We start from the raw sequence: 19252 nt of genomic DNA on the forward strand, positions 1-19252 counted from the left end.
CAGCTCTTCTTCTGCTGCTGCTGCTGTTGAGGGCTGTCTGACGACGTTGCGGATGAGGGCGAAATTATTCAACAACAACAAAAATGCGTATTATATTGCGCTTATTAGCATAATAAACTCGAAACCGTGCAAAGACTCCAAACGTCGCACACGATCGATCGACACCGATGTGTGGTGGGTAGCGTACGGTTCGGTAACGCATCAAGAACAGGGGCCAACACAGCAACCGCCAACCGGCAGAGTTGAATTGCCAGCGATTGGAAGACCAACTCCGTCATCCGTCGGCCACCATGCTTCTCCATCGGCTTCCGCGACCCGTGTCCGCCGCGCCATCTTCCAAAACCACTGGTCGACTTCCACCCCGTAATCCCAAAAACTGCGCCCATTCCAAAACGACCCTGAACTAATCGAGCATATTATGGCGTGGTGTTTGTTTCGCTTCTCGCAGGGTTTGCTAAAGAATATTAAAAAAAAACTAAAACCCAAAAAACGAAACCTACCGTGCGACACCGGGGGACAGATAGGGTGACAAATTGACAGGCCCCACTCATCCCCGGGGCTTGGTAGAATACGGGACACGGTTGGAAGGGTTTGTTTTTTGTTTTCTTTCCTTTTGTATGTTCACGGCGATGTGTATGGTTCGAAGAATTGGTTCTTCTTTACAGCATGATCAGCAGGAGAAAAACAAATTTCATTTCCAACAGCGGTACCACACACGCTATGTCTTAACACCGCAATGACAACAAATCCAGCTAGTCTCTGCCCGGTTACGGTCGGTGGAGGGGGGAGGGTGCTTAGATTGGAAACTGGAACTTACTGTGCCCGAGGGTTACCCCCTCTCTCCCGGGGGGAAAAAATAAGAACACATACCGATCGACCCGAAACAAGATCGGTGAGTTTATTTTTCGCCAGTCTGTGTAAATAAAAATTCATCTCGATTTGATATTCTTCGTTGTCATTGTCAACCTTCCCATCTCCAACAAAGAGCGAGCTATTCCGACGATTCCGATATGCGATTTCATTCAACTACAGTTGAATAGCTGCAGGTTTCTTCAGCAAACATTTCGAACTTCTCGGAATCCGATTCGATTTAAACGTACGCAACATTCAAGGGTGACTTTGGAGGGTTTTCCATAAAAGTTTATAGCACATTTGGTGAAAACTAATAGACGAAGCAAACGAACACCAAAAAACCTTCAATGTCTTTAATTCTCTTGTGGAATATAAGAAACCTAACACACATTAAACGTTATAAAAGAATCTAATACATCATAAAAAATACCCTCCACCAATTAGATTCCTTCCCAAACAAGCACGGTCGTCGGGCATTCGCACCAATATCTCAGGCCACACAATTACCATACACAACCATATTTCGGGATCAATTTCGCCAGTGCCCTGGGAAATTCAATTACCAGTCCCTAATAAATAACGCATCATCGAAGTGACGTGACGAATATTGCAACCAGATTCAAATCTGGATAGCACACCAAAGGCACTATCAAATCTCCTTCCTCAACAGCATCAACAACAACAACAACAATAAACCTACATTCCCATAAAAATGACCCTCCTTTTCCTGCTCTGTCACATATAATCTCTCGCTCGATGGCTCTTTAAATCTCATCCCAACAAACCCGAACCCTGCACGCCGATTACGATCCCTTCTTTCGATCCCTTCGGGAACGCGTGCAGTGAAACTCACATATCCTTGCAACTCTGTGCTTCGTCCTGCCGACCGGATTGAAGTTTAATTCTGTTTTGTCAACTGCAAACAAGCATCCGGTTGAAGGTAAGGGAGCCAGGAGCCTGTGCACTGCTGTAACTCCCTGGCCCGGTCCGAAGCCGTAAACTGTTCTAGATTACGCACTGCACGAAGGGTTGAACAACCCTCTTCGGAAAAAAAGGAACGAAGCATCATCATCGCTGTTTTTTTTTACCGTTTCATTAAACCAATTCCCAGTCTAGCTGTTTGCCGTGCCTTGGACCAAAACACTTACACCCGAAGCGATCCAAAATACATTAAAAAAACACCACCGACATAACACAACCCTCGCACACAGAACAAGCGCGCGGGAAGCATGATAATGCGAACGTTAAGATAATTATCCAAAATTATTTTCATCTTGCTTCCCATGCTAGCGAAACCAAGACTCCCTTTGCCTCCGTTTTGTCCCGGAGCAGACCCCACTGGTTGGGAAGAAAATAAATTTGTTGTTATGTGCGTCTAATGCTGGTTAGTGCATTTCTGCTTGTTCTGATCGAGGAGGGAAGCCAACAAAACAAAAAAAATGATCCGAATCATGTGGATGAGTTTGTGCCAGTGGCCGCCACCATACGTACGATTCAAGTTCGTTACCTTAAGCCCCCACCGTACTGCGATCGATCGCGAGCGCAGGGTCGTCGGGTACGCTCAAACTCTACGTGAACACCCAAAAACACACGATCGCACGATGGAACACTTTCCATCTTGCTTCAAACCGGGAAGGAAAGATTAAATTACGTTCGCGTACGAACACCTTTCCGATAAGATCAATAACCTTCCGTATGAGAGGATGCGAACAACCCCTATTGATCTTCTTCTCTTCAGCATATGCACTATTTCCATAAAAAAAATGCAATTGGCAGTATTTTACCGAATGGATCTTGTACATATCAATCTTCAAGGTAGCGTCATTCGAATCAAATGTGTCCGACTTCCAAAACCATAATCAGTAATGAATTTTCGATCTTGGGATAAATGAAATCTTTAATCACAATAAATATAAGGAAATCCTCATTAATGTTAAGAAATCTCAATATCTGTTAAGAGATTAATGAATCTTGGTTCCGATTGAATCATCGTTATAAAAATTCCCACTAATATTAATCTCTCAAGATACATGGAAATCTCAAGATCAATGTATCTTTCAAGGCCAAAGATTCTCTTCAGATCCACGAATATTCATAACAGAGATTCAGTGGCCTTCATTCAATTTTAAATTTCGTTCAACTTCTGAATCAGATTCCTCCAAACGAATGTAGAATATTTGAACCGTAAAAGGTGCCATAAACAATGCTGTGTCCACCAATATCTCGACATTATGCCTATAACTTTTGCATCTTCAAGAAACGATTTTATCAAAGCTAGCAACAGCTTCGCTGCGGGGTAAATGATCCTATTCGAAACAAATGCTGCTTTTGACTGACTGGGACCGGTGTCTGATAGCTGCGAAGAAGGCAAGCAGCATCGGTGAAATAAAGTTGACTTCTAGGACTTGTTAGTTTCCCCTCAATAAAAACAGACCTCCTTCGCTTGCCTGCGGCACAACGCCAGAGAAGCTCGTCTGACGCACATCGACTAGAAGACGGGAGGTTATTACAAAAAAAAACCCACAGTTAAAGCACAAATAGCAGAACAAAAACCTTTTCTTTTTCTCGTCAAACCCCCAAAAAAAAACTTACGGTTCAGCACCAAAACTTGCGCTTGACTAAAACAAAAGCATAACACACCAAAGTACAGCACAAAAAAAAAACGACCGAGGCTCTCGCACAATTATGAGCGATTAAGCAATTTGCTAAAAAATGAACTCCTCCCCCCCCCCCCATGGAAACGAAAAAAAAACGGAGAAACTACCAAACGACCATTTGGTGCAAAACCAGCGCCCGCTACAGCTACCGACCCAACAAGACCCGGCAACGTACTTGGCGGGTCCCATCAGTGGCAGCAGGCAGCCACGTTGTTATCGATGGGCGTACAAAACCCGAAACGCTTTGCTCCGTTTGCACTTGATTTGACTTTTTGTTGTTGTTGTTTTGTTTGTTTATTTGGTACACTTTCTTCGCTGGCAGCACCACGGCTAACCTTGGCCGTTCTTTCACACCAGCCTTAAAAAAAAACGGTCGAACTCAAGATCGCGTTTCGTTGCTCAAATTTTGCCACAATAATCGCACCGAAAGATGATGGTGGTGTTGTTTCCATCATCAGCATCTTCGCAATCGCCACATTCTCGTCATGTTTCCGATGCGTTAAATGGACGAAACAAAACGCAAAATAAAAACACAAACGGTAAGAACGCGCCTCCGCTGGGTTCCTTCTTCTGTGTCGCTTGTCACAGTGTGTCGCGTGTGCAGACGACGAACCTCCAACTCGGCGCGACCGCCCTGCTGGTCGTGTAGGAACGCATGCCTTTTGCCATGTCGTTATGATAGAGAATTCAATAATAAGATAACTACCACACCATCATCATCATCGAAACATTTCGTCCAGACGCGCGCACCCGGTTTCGATGCCGCCTCCTGGGCGGTAAAGCTAAAGGAAAATAAACACTTCATACCACCCCGAAAACCGATCGGTTAAATGCAGAAAAAGGACTACAGTAGCGGCAGGAATTTGTCCTGCCTGAAAGATTCTTCGCCTCACCACACTCCACCCGCGTCCCTATCTGCTAGTAGCCTCTATGGAACATTCTCACAGCTTAAGGTTGTACAACAACCCTTTCCTGCTGCCTTCTGTTCTGCCCGAGCGGAAAAGAATGTCGGTCGCTCCTCCGGTAGATGGGGAGGATTTTTCCAGAAAAAAATTACTTTCCAGCAACTCCAACCCCCGTCTCCAGGAGGGTGCGGCGAGGAGGGCTAAATTTATCTTGAGCAAACATAAATTCTTGTTCAATCGTTTTTTGTTTCCCCCCTGCAACTACTACTACTACTACCCAAAATACCATTTTTTGTTGTGCTGTGTCCCCGTACTGAAAGCGAACCAAACACAAACTTGCAACAAAAACCATGTTTGCCCGGCACAGACCACGCGCGCGGTAGCTTGTGGGTGGATTACAAGACAACTTATCATACCACGCTGGCCGCCATCGGTGCGAGCACGGTGGAGACGCATTTTAAGCGATCCGCGGATTGGCGGGTAACGATGACGTGGAACAACCACAATTAACAACCGCGAGGTTAAAACAGCAAAACCGGCAGCAAAACCCTCCCCAATGTCCCCGTGGCGAGAGACGGGCGACCCCCAATCTCGGCGGGGACCCAAAATGTCTCAGAATGTGGACGGAGGTACTTGCGGTGGGCGGAAGAATAACAGACATGTCGCAGTGGCAGTGGCGGTGGTACAACAACCTTAACTTTACAGCGGAGACCGACTGACATATTCGCCCTGAACCGCAAAACAACGCTTTTTATCTAGCGATACAAGCCGGCCTCTGGTAGAGAGTTGTAGCCTCTACCATACTCAATGAGAGTTCAACTCGGTGGATCCCTTATACAAAAAAGAGCCTAGCTTAGACGAAATTAAACAAATACCTTCGAAAATACCTATAGAAATCAACGAAACCATCACTAATCGTGAGTTATAAAACCGGAAAACCCCATGTGATATCACAAAAACGGTTAATATCGCACACTCACTCCCAAGGTGGAGTCTAATCACGTGATCGTGTTCGTGCTAAATCAGTAGCAGAAATAACAGTATTGGTAGTATTCCGTCCTAGTGGGTAGTGCTCTTCTGTGGGCTAAATCTAATTATTGAATCGTTACATTTCCATTCCAAAAATGGACAACTCTCACAGGATTCCGCACCGCTTCTTCTCCGCACAGGCCAACACTGAATGAGCCTGTTCAACCACTGCCATTTCACCCCAAACCTTCCAGGGGACATGGTTCGGTCACACAACTCGGTTCGAAACAAACCCCCCTCTTCCTTTGGACAATGTCTGCACAATAATTGTAGTGGACAAACTATGCAAAAAAAGAAATGAAATACACATACACAAAAAGCACAAAAAACACGGCATTAAGAGCAACGTTCAGCCAAACCACATGGAACGCGATCGAGGTCTAATATGGTTAGTAGCAGTTTAGGAAGAAGGAGATCTTAAAGTGCGCACCGCTCTTCGATCCTTTCCGCTTGCCGTTCCCTAGAGTCCCCTGGGTGACCTGACCTATGATGCTGTTATGCTTTTTATGCTAGCTGAATACCAAAAAAAACACACTGTTTGCAAGAGTAAGACGAAAATGTGATCGTTGTGACATGGTTCACAGCAGCAGAAGAGGCAGGATCTCCCCTTTAAACCACTACCACTACCTACTGCAACTAACACCAGCGTCTAAGCACTTGAGCATAGATGCCCGCCATTCTTTCACCCTTGGTGAGCGCGCGCGCGCGACCGACCGCGACCAGACAAGATAAAACACTTTCATTTGCAAACGGCACACACACACACACACTCGCCACCTTCGTCCCATATTTTCGCTCGGGCCACGCGCCATGTTGGTATGTTCCCTTTATTTTCCCGTGTATTTTTTCCTCCATCTCCATTCCTTTCGTACGACGCCGAGCGGTGCGCGCGAGCGGGAAAATAATACTATCAACAATAGCATTTCAACCCAGCATTGACCGCGCGGCGGTTGGCACTCGCGCCACCATACGTCCAAAACGCGTACGCCGCGCGCTCGTATGTAATGAATGCTGGTGGCGGCAGCATCGAACAACAACAAAAAATACAAACGACGCGAAAACTCCAGCAAAGGGACCTGAGAGCTGTGGCCACAACAAAAAAGGAAACGCTGTGTGGCAAGCGGGTGATGGTGGTGTGTGTGTGTGTATGTTGTTGCTGGTGACAGCAGAGGGTGCTCTTCGCCTCATTTCCATCCCCCTCCTCATTCCCGCGTTCCCCCTCGCCTCTTAATCCCACAACGACACACGACCACTTCAACTAGACAACGGTGACAATTTCACGACGGTCTCCCATAGGGAGTCACAGCATCGCGCGAACAGACGCTGGATCGGACCGCGGCGGCACCGGGAGTGGAATGGTGCGCGGAGAGATTTCAATCGCGAAAGAGCGTTCCACACAAAACCGGCGGCGACCCGGGCGGAGGGGTTTTATGCTTTTCGGATGCCCAACCGGCGGTAAATAGTCAAAGCCATAAAAATAATAATAATAAATGGCAAAAATCGACAACAGCCACCAGCGCGCACACAACCGTCCGCAGTGCGCGGCAACAGCAGGCTCTATTTTCATCGCGTTCTGCGCGCTGCTTGCTGGCTGCAACTACCACGCGCGGCCGGCACATTAACGGTGTTACCTACTACTGAAGACATTAATTTGGTACTGCATGTCAAATGTATATTATCTATTACGGCGCGCGAGGCAGCGTCCCGGCGGACCCCGGGGGCTCTATCAGACGCGGTGCGATCATCATAATCATTACCGTTCAAGCTGTCAAGGGGAAACAATTTTAAGGTTGTTTGCGCGCAAAAGAATGGCTCAAATAATTGAATCAATAGCACCGAACCGATAGTGAGAATTACCGTGCGAAATGTTGGCTAATAATTGTGGCGTGGTGTAAGGGGTCAAATATACATTTTGATTTTCCAAACTCCTTCCAAAATTTGGATATATGTTGTGAAATTAAATAATATTATACGTGAGGAATATTTCAAAATGGCAAGCTTTATTTAAATTTGATTCTACACCTCTATGCGATCTATGCTGGGAGCATGAACAATATCTGAAGAACATATTCGAAAAACTCCGGAAAAAATAAATATTAATTTGAAAGTGTTATAAGTCTAATCAAGCAATAAGTAGCAAATTTATTAGGATTTTTACTTGCTCTTCATCTTCTTTTGTAGTTTATTTCAATAATCCATCTGCTATAATTTGATTTTGATGTGTATCCAGCTCAGTTTATACTACCTGATTGTAGAGTTGCAAATTATTTCTTTAACTGTAACTTCTGTAACTGTACTATCGCGTGAAGTCGGGTAACGTTACTAATACACCACCCTTTTAATACACCCTTTTTTAATATTAATTCAAATTTTATTGTGATGCAAATAGACGCATGCAAATAAACTATAAATTCCCAACGAATTCATCCATGTTGCGAAATAAAAAGAAAAACAAACAACCAAATTAGAAAATATATTGGTGCTTGAATCTGTATACAGGCAGTCCCCGAGATACGAGTAAGTAAAATCAATCCGAATCCGAAAGTAAAATCCTTTATACTTCCAAGTTACATAGTTGACTTCCTTCTCAGCACTTAATTTATTCAGCATTCAGAAAGAATACATTAAAATAAAATAAAAACAAATGTTTTATATGGCAAAGAAAGGAATATTAGACCAATTTTTCGCCATTCTGCTTAGATTTTATGCTATAAACATTATAAGTCATTGTTCAACAGAAACGTATAGAAACTAAATGATTAATTTTAGATTACTTTGCCACAAGACGAAAATTACTTTTCCCTAATTATGAAACGCCTTTACACACGCTAAACGATCATTTCAGAATAGCTTGTCGATGGTGGAGAGCGCTTTCCAACATATTACAACAGCAAACGAAATCGTAAGTGCCTTTCAAAACAGAAGAAATAAACGTTTGCGTGCGTGTAGTAAAAGGAGGATCAACCCGATCCAATACGCGATCCCCTTGCAGCTACAATCGAAAACCCTGCTTTCCTGCTCTTGGTTTGCCTGCCTAATGGTTTAGCTGTTTGTTCAAATCAACCACCTAGCGAATGGTTCAGTAGATTGGTTTGATGATTTCAGATGGTATGCGCGCACTCCCGGTGCCATTAGCTCCCAAAGGATCCAAAAGCACGTAGGTTTTAAAAACGCTGAGCAAGATCATTTTATTGCCTCCCTCTGGCGCATGGTACCAACAAACACACACACGCACACAGATGACTATCAGTATGAAACGTCCCAAAATTTAGAGCCTCTTGCAACATCCACCAAACTATGGTAAGGTTGAGAAAGGCCTACTTGTTTTTCAAACGAAAGGACACACACAGAAAATAAGACCCCATTGCTTCCATCCCCATTAGAGCCTGTAGTTAGGCGCAGCAGCAGGGCGATAACGCAACGTTTCATGAGCAGCAACAAAACCAGAAAAAAAGCCAACCTACTATTCTGGACTGTACCTGTGTGCTGGAGAGCCCGTGAAACAACGCCGGGACACCACCACGACGCGGCACACTGCATGGAATTGTTTTAATTAATTTGGAGCACAAGGGAGAGATATAGGGGGGAAGGGGGGTGCAAAGAAAAAGTGCACCACACATAAACTACAGCGCGATCGGAGTCATTGCGGCAAAATGCAGTACACAAGGGAAGCAACATGCAACGCAATGCACCCCCTTTAACCCTTGTGGACGGGCGGGGAGGGGAGTTTTCGGTAGGCGATTTTATTTCCGTCACAATCGTACTGCAATCTAACGTGCGAGTGTGTGCCGTTTTTCGGTCTTATCCACCCGAATTCACTCCCGCGATCTGAGCGGGCAGCACTGTTCGTGTCTCGAAACGTGCCCTCCTCCTTTGGTATTACCCCGGTGTGGTTGACAACGTGCAACGTGCAACTAAAAGCAAAGCGTACGGAGCTACTTTAATGGTATAATAATAATGGCATTGAGCGAATAAAACAACCGACCACAGAAAAAAAAGCTTAATGCATTTCAAATACGGTACGACATAGAGAAGTTCCAGAGAGTTGCAAAGGAGAGTGTGCCAGAAGAGGGAAAGAAGAACTAAAGGACCCCGCAGTACTATACACCCAGATTCTTTAACATACACACAACAAATTGGAACTGGAAAGAAGCCCCCCCGAAAAGCCCGTCTTGTGAAGCAAACTATACGAGCGTCAAGTAGTGAAAGAAAATAAAAACCCAACCCGTAGTAAAAACACCGAGAGTATGGGTTGGTACACAGCGAAATCGCCTAAAGTGGATGGTACAAAGGTAAAATAGAATGGGGGGAGAAGTAAAAAAAAACTCCTCTTCATTATTAGAGCACGCAGCATTCGAGAGGGGTCTGCCGGTCGTTCCGAATGCACTTCGCAATCCTTCAAAGTCTGGCGACTGGTTCGGGTGAGGGAAAATGGTTTCGTAGCCAAAAAAAAAACACACTGGAGTGAAATTAAAGAAGTAAATTACAGAGTACACGCACACTTTACCCTTCTGGAGTTCCGAAGGATCCGAAGGAGCGTAACAAAACAAGAACAAGACCAGCAAGGATATGCTCTGATGAACACTCACACAAACGCACGCTGATTTTTGAAGGATTCGAGTACGAGTACGGCCAATAAATAGTGACAGACGGTAGGTTGGAGGACGGAGAAGAAGGAGAATCGCTAGACACTTTGATGAAATTAATACACATATGAAGAAGCAATGGAACAATATCTTCCCAAGCGAAAGAAGTGGAAAACTCCACCAAAAAGGAGAACTAAACCAGAATACCCCGCAAAGTGAGTTTCTTTTTCGGTTCTTTTTCGGTGACCTCACAGTTCCTCACCCGACGAACCGGGTAAGGATGCATGTGGTGGAAGTGCTTCCCAAAGCGCACCATGTAACGAAGCATGGAAAGTCGAAGGAAAACGGAACACGTTAAACGTGCGGAGAAGATCCCACTCTGCAAGGAAAAGGGCCGCAAGTGCGACAGAGAACAGCGAAAAAAGGGACCCAAAGAGATTGATTATCATGTGTTGCTGTGTGTGTGTGTTAATGTGCTTGGTGGAGGTGAACTGATCACTAGCACTGTGGCAGTGCGCCCGCGTTTTACTTGCGTGGATGACGGAAAGGACGAACATGGAAATTACACACGAACACACAAGAAAAAAGAAACACAAACAACTTGCAAAGGAACACGGCACAGGAGAGACAGCGAAAAAAGAAACGATCCTGCGAACGAAGGTAGGAAAAAGGGCCCGCATTTTAGGTTAACAGATGTTTCACCGTAAGCGAAGGCCCAACCCGGGGCAGAAAAACTCGACAACCTCTCGATCGCGCAGGCAGCGCGGAGAAGGAAACGGTGATCGTTCGCAGGGCAGCAATGACAGAACAAGAGACAGAGGTTCGGTTTGGGCTGAGCGTGTGCCACGAGAAAGTAGGAGCCCATCAAACAGGACGACGACGATACCTCACGCAAGAAACCGCCACCACAGCACAGGGTGATTCGGAAAGGAAAAAAAAACACATCTTCTTATTGTGATGTTTCGCCCTCAAATTTCACAGCCCTCAGCAAGGAATTTTGGGGGGGAAACGATGAACAGGAAGATGCCGGGGTAGATGAGGGTGAACCATCAATACAAACACACATGTACAAGTACGAACAAAAAAAAATACAACACCACGAAAAGTATGCACCAAACCCCATGATACGACAGGATCGGTTTGGCTTTGTAGCCACCCCGTACCGGCGGGAAGCAAATGAACGTGGATTGATAAGTTCATGATGTGGGTAAACAATCAATCAAATTGTTCGTTCAACTTGTTGCTTCCAGCGCCATCACACTAGCTTAAATACCACTTAAATACTTAAATTCAGACAATTAAGCACAGATAGTCTCCGTGATAGGAAGAATCTGTTGTAATTTGACAGTTCCAAGTTTGACAGTTCTGTTTGTTTATTATTCAAAATTGATGATAATGAGACAAGCTAATACTCTCGACTTCGGCGTTAACGGAACCGAGTATTCGAGAGACGACCTATTAGCGTTATTAAGAAAATAATAATGGATAACACGTTAATTCGGTGTTATAAACTGAACATTGCAAGAATTTTACTACAAATTTCGTTCTTATTGCACTTCACAATATCGAACTCTTTTGTAGTAAGTAGTCTGTTCAGCTTAAGGTTATGTTTTAATCATGAGACGAAATAAATAAACGATACGTTCCAAAACACTATCATTATTCGAACTGTCTCATTCGTCTTACGTTACGACCCTCGAAAAGCAACTAAGAAACAAACGTAAGCAACTACCGCACCGCCACATAAAGAGTGACCAACGGTTCGGGGAGACAACATTCAAAACAGGACTTTGAAACAAATTCAAAACGCCCCGGAGGGCATGTGAGCGCCAAGCAACATAAAAGGGTGTAAGAGAAGAAATTTTGCAACCGTGCATTCCCGGAAACTGGAGAATTTCCCCGTAAGATAGCGAGATTGAGCAAAGGCGTAAGGGTGGTTCGACTGATTGGATGGAAAACCCACAGCGAAAATGCATGAGCTTGGAAGCCAGGGAAACGGGCACTTACCCCACCGTGTTGGGAGTCCGAGAGTTGTGTGTTGTGTGTGCATATTATCTCGTTCCAGGCTTTTCGGAACCGTGAAGGCTCTCTCTACAACTTGTTCCTTGGTACTTTTGCCATTCGGCAGACTTTGTTGGCTTCCCCGATCTCCACCACCAAGAACTACCCCGTTCTCTCTCTCTCTCTCTCTCCCACCCTGTCTGCATTAACGAATGCTCGAAAAAGACAACCAGATCTGGACGGTAGGGAAGCGAGGGATTAGTGATACTGATTTGCTCAAAGGTTGCACAATCGACTTGGTGCCCCAGCACTGCGGGTCGCCCCTTCTCCCTTCCTGCTTTAACACACCCCTACAGCATACACCCTCCGACCCTTGGGGGGGGCGACGAATTAATGCCATGTCGATCGGGCCCATGCGAAGAAAAGTTCGGCTGCCGTGTAAATCTCTGTCCCGGTTTACGATTCGATATGCACAATTTGTACAGCTTCACATTATGAACAGAATATCTTGTGCGCACACAAAAGACTCCGGTGGCGTACACACACACACATACGTATTTCGTAAATTGCAATGCCCCACATGCGACACACAGAGGCCGCGCGCACTGCTGTGTCCTTCGATCTTGATAGGTTTATTAAAATGCTTAGCACCCCCCAAAAACACCCCCGGGAAACGACACGGAACGCAACAGCAGCGCGAAAAGTGGTCCACATTAATGTCCAACATTAATGGACGCAATCATTACACCTTCACGGGATTTGTGTGAAAGTATTTGGACGGGGTCGAGCGCTACGGATACAACCGATCTCTATCGCTTGGCAAACGATCGTTTTGCGTCGGAAATACAAAACTCTTAACGGCTTTCATTCCAACACCCAATACATTGGCAGATATGATCAACGAGAGCAATTACAGAAATTCAGTTACCGTGTTTTCTGCGACATGCATGACCTTCATCAAAAAAGGTATTTAATTTGGCAACTACAAACCCAAAAAAAAAATCTATCACTAAATCAAACCGAGTCCCCTGTCAGGGCTCACGCTTCAAAAGGTGAAGGACATGATGGCATGAACAGCAGTAGTGTACCATTTCCTTTCCGTTATCTGTCACTCGGCACCCAGAGGTACGTTCCTTTTAAAAAGGCGCTCTATTTAAGGTGATGTATGCGTTCCTGGTACAATAATTATTGTAATAGTGATAGATTACAACGCTAGAATCCTGTTGCGGACCAGCCTCCTTTTTGCCAAAGCTTTGCGAAAAACATATTTAAATGTATTCCAGTTTACGACGCAGTCCTTCTGGTTTTTGGTATACAACGACAAAAAAAAATATTGAGATGCACCACCATGCAAGGAGCAGTCTTTGGGAAAATGTGTTCCTTCTCGATGGCATCAAAACTTGACGATCCACCGGAAGTAATAAAAGGCTAAGCAAGAACGGAAACTAGACAAGAGCATCATCATCATCTCCGAGTGCCTTGGAGTATCGAGCGTGGAAAGGATCATGTGTCGTCTTCGGTTCGGGACGGAAGTTTGAGTTGATCCGCCCATTACCGGGCGAATAAAAACGCTTTGCTGTCGGATGGGAAGGAACGGACAAAGGGGGACGAGATGTGTTCGGTTAGTTAGTTACACACGGTACGCTACGCAAACAGGTTCTGTTCCGGTTGGTCCTCTTGCGGAAGGGATTTCCGCCACAACTGCCCAAACCGCCGTATGTACCCTCTCGCTGTTGATTGAGTTAGTTCCAAATGTATCGTTTAGTTTCAGCGTTTTTTTGTTGTTGTTGCTGTAGACGACAGGAAGAACCAAAAAAAAACATAATACCGATCCATATTCATCCCCACCTTTCTTCAGGACAGGAAGGAATCGCGCATCGGGAAGGAAAAGCCAGACAGCCAGCGCCACCGCATACGAGATCCTCTGACACATACGTACAACAATCCGATTTAAATACCTTCAATCACCTTCCAACCGTGGCTTGGGAAGGGTATTGGACAACGAAAAAAAAGTGAACATGTTCCTTCACGCACGTTCCCGTCGCTCGGTTTTCTTCAGGCTCCCCCAAGGAACACCTCGGGGCTTTGGGTTTAATCGCAGTGAAACGCTTTCCAAGAGCCACACAACACAGAATACTGCCTTCTTTCGAAGGACCATCCGCAACAGAAGGACAACAACCACAGGAACCTTATCCAAAACTGGATAAAAAATGGACGGCTCGGATGGATGGACCAAAAACTTAAAAAGCAAAAGCCAGCCAAAGTGAAGAAAAAAAGGGCCCAACAGGCGTCGGCTTTCTATGCGGCACGGCAACGGTGTCAGCTACGGGCGACAGCTGGCCATCGCTCGATACGCCAAACGGTTCGAGGCGGAGGTTTTGCTACAGGAGAGAAGAGAACGATTGATCATGGCGTGCGCTCATCGGTCGAATCTTTCCTTAATCAAGTTCCATAGTCTTCAAAAGCAGCACACGCACACACAAATCAAGCCCACAACGGACGGGCAAGTGAAGCGGGAATAGGTGGATGATGATGACCGACCGAAACCGAACCGAAAAACCGGCTCCGGAGGATACTTTGCTCCTCTCGCTTGTCCTTTTGCTGCTTTTTTAGACGAGGTTATAATTATTTCTCTTGTTTTTTTCTGTTAGTGGCAAGCATTTTATGACGAGGAAAATATTGTTTTAACAGGGCCAAAAATTCAAGAAATCATCAAGTCATCTTTCAAAAGACCCATTGAAGATCCCAGAGTCCCTACTTTGCCGAGGTCTAACAGTGTGTTATAAAGTATCCAAGATATTACTCGACGTCTAACGAAGTAAATCTGAGTTCATCGGAGCTGTACGCAGTGTAACATAAAAAAATCTTTAATATTCTATTAGGCCAAGCATCCAAAACATATTCCCGAATGTAATGAATGCAGGGCGTTAGAATTAAAATGAAATAGAAATTACAATACAACAAGAAATAGAATTTTTCACCTTCCAATTCCACCGCAACTTAAATCCTCTCACGGTACACCCTGTGCCTGCACATACTTTTTTCCCTTTGCTCTATTGTGTAGCATAATTTGCTGCACTTTATGCATGCATTTTACTTTTCTTTTGCATCTCCCATTTTTTGTTATTCGTGTTTCTCCTTCTACAAGGATAAAAAAACATCTAGTTTTCTTCATTATGCATCAACCATGCAGTATGCTTTTAATGCTGCTTTCCTTTATTCTATCCTTTTTAGTTTCTCTCGTCTTTCCTAGCCATAGCTCGATGCGTAAAACGTCCTTTCATGTGTTGTTTTTTGCTTCTCCTTCTTGCCGTTCTTTTCAGACAAAATTCAAAGCGTGCCCATGCAAAAACGGCATAACCTTCGGCAGGAATCGCTTCCTCAAATCTCGAACCGCAGAAAAGCAAAACGGACGCACACACGCACCGGGGACAGATTGTCCTTTTGTTTACCAAAGCCTTTCTACCGAGGCGCTCGAGTGAGTCCTGTTCTGCGATTCTGGTAGCATATTTTGGGCATCGTCACTTTACGGAACGAGAAAACCGCCCGGCTGCCCGGCTCCGGCAGCACACGTCAGCGGCACAGTGTAAGCGATTTAAAACCAAAAACCCAGCGAGCCAGCGATGAGACACAGCCGTCAAAGCGTGTGGCTCGTGGCAGATTTTTTTTTTTTGCCGCATAAAGACAGTCTTTTTAACGTGGTCTGTCTGGAACGATTGTTTGAGTTATAAGAAAAGGGACACAAACAAAAAAAAACAAAAGCTCCCTGTTACAGGTGTACTTCCTTTTAAAAATCAGTACAGGTTTCGTTTTTTTAACAGCATTAAAATTAAGGTTCAAAATGCATTAATTTATTCATGAATTTTAAAAAAGTATCTTCATGCTCTATCAATGAAAACAACTTTTAAAACACTAATTAAGTACCTGTGACATTTGTAACGTTAAGAAATAAAAGAATTTGGTCAATAATTAAAAAAATATATTAGAATATAAAACGGAAATCAAGCACAATCAAACAATACAATTGATTTTGATTCATCTGCAGGTTCAACGTCCTGCAATAACCTCTCCTTCGTGGGTACACCAGGAACGACAAGAAACGACGAAACACAACGTAACACCATTCGGAAAAAAGCAGTCCGTTCTAGAGGTAAAAGACACTGGTGGAAAATGAAACATATTGATGAAAAAGATTCATCTTTCAGAAATAAATGATTTTCTTCCAATGTTTCCCTCCGGCACAGTTTGCCTCAACGACGAACTGTCAACTTCGCCACAGTCTTTGAATAAATGTGCGTGTTGTTTTTCGTTTTTGCTTGGCTGCAACCAGAGCCGTATCACCTGTCGAATGCAGCGCGCCCAGCGCAGAGAGTGTGTGTCATCCTCCGCAGAAAAGCCTACACTTAACCTACAAAGTAAGCATCCAGCGGTACAAGCGTCCCGAAACCTCCTCTCGAGGTCCGGTCGATACCGAGGCGCACATAAGGCGCGCGGGGCACGGCGGCGGCAACAGGAACGGCCGGCTGGTCCCGCCCGTTTACGCCTCGTTGACGCGGCTCTCTGCGTATTCGCCCTGGACGTACATCCAAAAGCATCCCGAAACCTGTCCCGAAACCACCGCACCGTGCGCCCCCACCATCCCGTCGCCAAAGGATATGTGCGTTTTGTTTGCATATAATCAGGTAGTTTCCAAATCCTTGAAGCAGAACTTACCACACCATTGTCCATGCCGCCATATGGTGATTGGTAGCCGGCCTTTTCTGCAAACGAGAACAAGAGAGAAAGAAACATTTAGTGAAAAAAGTTTAAAAAAAAACGATGAAGACAATATTTTTCTTTTCTGTTTAGTTTATCAAGTTTTTGCGAACATTTTCTTTGCGCTTTGTTTTATCGTCCCGTTCACTTGCGAAACACCTTTTGCGGGTGAAACGGTGAACATTTATCCAGGAGAAAGGAGAAGAAGGAAAGGATAAATAAACATGTCCCGTGCCGTGGTACCGGCACACACCTTCCGCCTCGCGGGGACATCGCCATCACCGCACACGCTTAAGATGTGAATGGATGGACACGCGCGCGCACGCGCAACCGGCCAACGGGTGCACGCGACCAAAAACGGTGCAGACGACCCTTCATCGCGCGCATCACTGACCACCACCACCACCGCCACCTTTCCTTAGCACTGCCGTTCGATGGTACGAACGAAAATGGTCACAAAGCGAAGATGCCGGGGCACACGCTCACAAAAAACCGCTGCGGAGACTTGATTGACCGGCTAGGCGACGAACGCGCACACAGAAGCAGGACGAACGGTAGAATAACCATCATGGTGAACGGTGGGGATACGCCGCCCGGTACGGGTGATAACACACGCCAGGGCGCGGACAGCAAAATTACGATAAAAAGAGAGAAAATAAAACATTAAAAACAACGACACACGCCAATGATGGGGGCCAAAGCGCCCAAATTAACTCCCTTCACAGTGCTCCACGATGTGACTCGTTCTGAAGCATTGGCAAGAGCACAAAAGCTATATATTTCACTCCACTTTTAGAGATGGTCTACATCTTATAGGAAAACAGTAGAGTAAACACAATTTTCGTTATGGATCAGAAATGATCGCTAAAATTCAACCTGGAGTTGGAAGGGCGATTTAAAAAATCAAATTCTGTTTAAGTCTCGCTTTGTGAGGACAAACGCGAGAACAAACACAAAAATAGCAGCCCAATCAACGGATCGATCGACAAGACCGTTGCCGCGCCAACATAACAGCAAAGAACCGCGTCCGAATAGATGACGAAAACGAAGATCGCCCAACTATCCTTCCCGAGGGTCGATATTCCTCCTGCGAACGGCACACCAAAAAAAAAGGAACCAATTCGAAACATCTGGCCCCGCACACATTCAAACGATCGAATCGCTCCGGTTGTATAGCCGCCATGGGGATTGGAGGAAGAAAAAAAAACACTGGCTCCACACCATCGGAGATCGCAACCTGACGATGAACGGAGAGGAAGAGCTCCACCATGGCACCACCACACCATCCAAAAAACACACCCTTTGTAGCTTCTGGTGTTCTGGTCCCTTCCTTCCCTGTCAACCCCATTCCCATCGCTCCCCTTATTGAATGCAATTTTTGCAGTGAAACCATAAATATGTTAATAATTGCATCTCGGAACCACCTGTACCATGTTTTGCTGTGCTATGTTTTGCTACGGTTCGCATCATCTCGCTTTTGGGGTGGGTTTTTTGAACGACGATCGTGATGTGACGCGACCGGGACATGGACCCGGAGACTGGTTTGTGGTCTACCATTAACCTTTCCTTGGATCTCTTTTGCTCTGTCTTTGTTCGCTTCTTTTTAATTTTTTGCTTTTATTTGAGTTTCAAGGAAATTTTTTAAAACCGGCTAAAATAATGCGTAAAACATAATCACCCCGAAATAAAAAACGAAATACGCAGGAGCGTCTTGCGATTTCTTCGATCCCGCCGCGCATCTTAAAGAAAAAACCTATACACACATACAGCTCGTGGCGGGGATCGGTAGGGTCTCCGGGCTCGAGACCCTTTCTGGCAAGGGTCTCCCCTTTCGAGACCCTTTCTGGATTCATCAAACGGAAAGGGGTATATATCAAACCACCCTTGAAGCCACTATGCTGCCACACGCAGAAAGAGAGCGAATCCTTCTCGCCGAACACACGCATACTTTTACAGCAAACCCCCGATGTGACGGTGCCGATGAATTCAACCAACCCAAAGCACAACACACAAAGGGGAGACTACATAAAACGGCGCGCGTTTCTGAGCCTCGGGCCAGTGCCTTGCCGTTCCTTTTATGCTCGTCCCTTCCGTTCCTGACAGCAAAACGGACGATAACCAAGTGCGCACTACAACAGCAAGAATTCACATCCATATAGACGTGTGTTGCTCCTTCAAATTTTGATACACCAATTACTGGTGCCCTTCTCTTGGAAAAGATCGTAGCGTTTCGCGTTCGTTTTTGATAATTTATCACCGAACGAGCGCGGAATTGGTGCATCGGTGCATGGACGCGCGTGCGAAATGGGCCCACCCCGGCATCCGCGGCATGCGCATAACCGTATCCAAATTACACTTACTGGCTGGCCGGCACACGCGTGGACATATAGCGTAGGGTTTTGGCAGTAAAACCACAACAACCGGGCACGGGAGGCAGAGTGTAAGCACAACCTGTTGATTAAGATCT

The 19252-nt window shown here is 45.4% G+C and overlaps 1 protein-coding gene across 1 annotated transcript in view; it reads right to left on the reverse strand.

Moving 5' to 3' along the window:
• Nucleotides 1-19252, reverse strand: part of LOC128711249 (protein daughterless) — a 58531-nt gene that overhangs the window by 9963 nt on the left and 29316 nt on the right. The window contains exon 2 of the mRNA XM_053806116.1: nucleotides 16744-16790. Within this exon, the coding sequence (XP_053662091.1) occupies nucleotides 16744-16790 (47 nt within the window). The remainder of the gene's footprint in view (nucleotides 1-16743; nucleotides 16791-19252) is intronic.

The sequence above is a fragment of the Anopheles marshallii genome, chromosome 3 (genome assembly GCF_943734725.1).
Source record: "Anopheles marshallii chromosome 3, idAnoMarsDA_429_01, whole genome shotgun sequence".
NCBI classification, from domain to species: domain Eukaryota; kingdom Metazoa; phylum Arthropoda; class Insecta; order Diptera; family Culicidae; genus Anopheles; species Anopheles marshallii.